The sequence below is a fragment of the Perissodus microlepis genome, chromosome 16 (genome assembly GCF_051167445.1).
Source record: "Perissodus microlepis isolate ML-2025 ecotype Zambia chromosome 16, ASM5116744v1, whole genome shotgun sequence".
Taxonomy (NCBI): domain Eukaryota; kingdom Metazoa; phylum Chordata; class Actinopteri; order Cichliformes; family Cichlidae; genus Perissodus; species Perissodus microlepis.
Window position 1 is genome coordinate 32,123,845 of NC_140476.1, and position 4,300 is coordinate 32,128,144.

The window sequence follows — 4,300 nt, forward strand, 5'->3', positions numbered from 1 at the left end:
ATATTAAACGCAGCGTTTCCAAGTGTGTCCAACAGAATGTATGTTATATAATAACGACCGAGTGGTTCTGAGTATGAGCAGCAGATGGGGACACAGCACTGACCTGAAACAGCAAACGGACATTATTGAAGTGATTCAAACGGACACGCGATCTAAACGCTATAAAAGTGCCTCTGGATGAACAGATAATCAGCTTTGCAACAACAACAAAAAGATTCTTCAGGAGCTTATTGTTTGATAATGTGACAGTATGTCCAAACTATTATATTTTCACAACCACAAGGTACAATGAGAAATTATAACTGTATTAGAAGATTCTTTCGACCAAGAAGGAGCCATGGCTAATAAAAGAATAAAAACACAAGAGTATTATCAAATGTGGGTCAAACATTTAGTATACACTCTGAAGCTGGTTAGTGTTTATTATGTAACGTTCATAGAATAATTATGAATTCTTAAACATGTCTCCGCATCATCGACAGGAACATTTTCATCTCTTTATTTAAGATGATATTATTGATAAAATGATAATGTACAGTGTGAAGTGGGACCCCCCCAAAAAACAAACCCCAGCATATTTTGCGACAGTGAACAACACTGTCGCAAGTTTCGCGACAACGGGTTGTTTTACGGCACACGTGGGGCAAGCAGTCGTCCCAGTTTAGTGCATTGACCTCCGGCGGTTGTTGCTTCAGCATGGCTAAAGTTTCGAAAAAGAAAGCGAGTAAAAAGAAAACACGCTCCGGAGGTGCGGAGCAGAGCAACGAGGGGCATCCAGACGTGATTTACGACGACGAAAAGGAGGAGGATGCGACTGATGATGATGTTACTGTTGAGGACGAAGACGGGTACGATGAACGAAAACGCCAAAAGCTGCTGGAGGCTATCGGCACTCTCAGTGGTAAGAGGAAGAAAACTCTGGGGGAGAGGTCCGAGGCGGCCGTGCATATGTCCGAATTTACGGTCAACGCAGAGGGCGAGGGCGACAAAGTTGATTTGTCGGACTTGATAGGGTCCATGAAGACAACTCCTGGACTCTCAGGCAAGAGCAAGAAGCGGCTGAAGAATTTGGAGCAAAGCAGAAAGACCATAGAGTGCCCGCTAAGCAAGCAGGAGAGCGAGAGGATAAGGAGAGATCTGGCTTTTCAGAAGGTTTCCAAAGAGGTGAGCCACTGGAAGAGTGTCATCAGACAGAATGAGAGGGCTGAGCAGCTGGTCTTCCCTCTCAACCAGGAGCATTCAGGCCCCAAGCCCATTGAGAGGGTGGTGATGGACTGGAAGGCTCAGACTCCGCTTGAGCAAGAAGTCTTCACTCTCCTGTCTGCCAACAAGCAGCCTATTAATGACCCCATTCTTACTCCCACTGAGGAGGCCTCCATGAAAGCGATGAGCCTGGAGGAAGCTAAGGTACGTCGTGCAGAGCTGCAGAAGGCCCGGGCTCTTCAGTCCTACTACGAGGCCAAGGCGAGGAGGCAAAGGAAGATCAAGAGCAAGAAATACCACAAAGTGCTGAACAAGGCCAAATCCAAGGATTTCCAGAAGCAGTTTGATGAGATGGTGAAGAGAGACCCGGCTGCTGCGCTGGAGGAGCTGAATAAGATGGAGATGGCGAGGATGCAGGAGAGGATGTCACTGAAGCACCAGAACAGCAGTAAGTGGGCCAGGTCCAAGGCCATCATGGCAAAATATGATGAAGGTGCCCGCAAAGCTATTCAGCAGCAGCTGGAAGTGAACAAAGACCTGACCCAGAAGTTGGTGACCTCACTGAACAAGGAAGAGGAGGAGACGATGGAGGAAGAAGGTAACGCAGACGTGGTGCCTGACTTTGTGAATGATGCAGAGCAAGGACTGGATTTTTCAAATCCTTGGATGACTGGAAAGCTCTCTCAAGACTGCGTGGAGAAGGAGACAAGTAATGCTGTGACTATTAGAGCTGAGGAAAATGTAGCTGAGGAAGAGGAGGTGGAGGAGACAGAAGAAGAGGTGCTACTCAGAGAATTTGATAGCAGGAGGAAACGGCGTCAAGCTCAGGAAGCTGACACAGCTGTAATGCTTATGGAGGAGGAAGAGGAGGAGGAGGAGGAAAACAAAGATGCTTCTGACAAAGAGGAAGAAGAGCTTTCAGAGTTCACAAGCCTTTTCAAAGGATTAGCAGAGGGCTGTGGAGAGGCTGACACAGCAGCTGAGCTGGAAAAGGAGCTCAAAATCAGGTGTCAAGAGGATGAAGAGCTCCTCACACAGGGCAAGGAGGCAGAGGAGGAGGAAGCCACAGATAAAGGACCTGTTCCGCAGCATCCTCCAGCCACAGAAAACGCACAAAAGACGGGCAAAAGCAGGAAGAGGAGGAAAGGGATTGAGCTGAAACAAGTTCTCACCAAGGGCGCACAGGTCCTCCAGGTTCCCTTTGCTCCCACCATCGAGGATGCAGAGGACTCGGAGGAAAAGCTGGACCAGAGGGGGCTCATTAAAGAGGCCTTTGCTGGAGATGACATCATCTCTGACTTTCTGAAGGAAAAGAGGAAGCAAGAGGATGCAGGGAAGCCTAAGGCGGTAGACCTGACACTACCTGGGTGGGGTGAGTGGGGAGGGGGAGGACTGCAGCCATCATGCAGAAAACGCAGGAAGTTCAGGAGAAAGATGACCCCACCCACACCCAGGAAAGACCAGCATCTACCAGGTGTCATTATCTCTGAGAAGAGGAGCAGCTCCATCAGGCTCCACCAGGTCAACGCGCTGCCCTTTCCCTTTGAGAGCCCCTCAGTCTTTGAGAACACCATCCGCTCTGCGCTTGGCCGCACCTGGAACACAGAGCGCACTGTCAAAAAGGTCACCAAGCCCAAGGTCGTCACCAAGCTGGGCGCCATCATCGAGCCCATGACTCGGGAGGAGCTAGTGAAGGACAAGAACGGAGCGTCTGCAGGAACCAGCAGTAGTGTGAAAAGAAAACCTTAAGAGCTTAAAAGAAGCTGTTTTGTGGACATTATTAAAACATCGCTTCACAACATTTCTTTCCCTGCTGCAGTGGAATTGATCTGTAATGTCAGAATATTTGAAGTGACTAAATATCATTAATAATTTTGTTTTATGTTTCAGGGGCTGATCTGATCAAATGGTGATGAGATCTTTTAAATGTTATATTTGTTATTTGAGAATCCCTGAAATAATTCTTACTGGTGGAGTTGAACTTGTGCTGTTTCACCCTGTAGTTGGAGCCTAAACTGTGAGACACACTGTAGAAAACAAATATCTCAGAATGTCGAGATGTCTGCTTTGTAACTTCTTGGAGAAAATGTGCTTTTTAATTACACTCTTATACTGACTGTTGGTGTTTTTTGTTATTTTTCCTGCCAGTTTGTATTGAATCAATCTTTTATCACCACTATGTCATGTGTGCTATAATGTCTAATCTTTACTGGAAAAGGAGATACCTGTGGTACAACACACAGGCTGGGCTCTAAAGAAGGTTTTTCACATGAGATGAAGTGTTTGCAGATTCAGAGTCTGCACATTGTTGCTGCCAACATGTGTTTCCTGTTTCTCTTACACGAGGCTGTGAAACATTTCGAATGTGTTGAAATGTGGTTTGTGATTTTTCTTTAACGGAGACAAATCTTTGTATATTGCAGCATATTCCCAGGTTATTGTGTGTTATACTCACCAGTTAATGTAACTGTATACAGTAAGTATGACTTTATTGATCCCAAAGGGAAATTAATATAATTATAATCATTATCATATGCATTTAAGTACTCAAGAAAAATGTAAATAAATAAATACTGAAACATATACAATTTATGTTACTTTATATTTCCACTGACTTCACTCGAAGCGGATGGTCTGTATTGACTCCACTACGTTTGTGTGAGAACTTTAGCTTTTGTTCTGATTATATTAAGTCCCATGAAAAGATGTTCGATTTGTTGATTTTTAAGATAATTAGAAGTTGGGCTGAAAATAGGGCTGTACATTGCATTAAGATTTAATGTGTTGTGTCACTATAAACATCATGAGCACATCGCATTGCTGTTTAAGCTATTAAGATAAGCTCAGTCTTAAACATCTAGAGCAGTAACATACAAAAGACGTTCATACATTAAGAATTCATTTAAACATACATGGGAGTGTTGCAGCTTTGTGCATTGAAACACAGCAAGTATTCAAGTAAAAGTATCAAAACAACTGTAAAAATACTCAAGTGAAAGAGCTGCATAGTAAATCCTACTTAAATAGTAAGTATTAGCAGATAAACATAGTTAAGGGGTCTGTGATACACCTCGTTAGATTACTAGTATTGCGGCAA

At 44.4% G+C, this 4,300-nt stretch overlaps 1 protein-coding gene across 1 annotated transcript; it reads left to right on the top strand.

Moving 5' to 3' along the window:
- Window positions 1-97: 97 nt before the first annotated feature.
- Window positions 98-3,324, top strand: LOC146371241 (U3 small nucleolar RNA-associated protein 14 homolog A). Its single transcript, XM_084907542.1, has one exon. The coding sequence runs from the start codon at window positions 697-699 to the stop codon at window positions 2,950-2,952; it is 2,256 nt and encodes a 751-aa protein (XP_084763668.1). The 5' UTR covers window positions 98-696; the 3' UTR covers window positions 2,953-3,324.
- The last annotated feature ends 976 nt before the right edge of the window (window positions 3,325-4,300 follow it).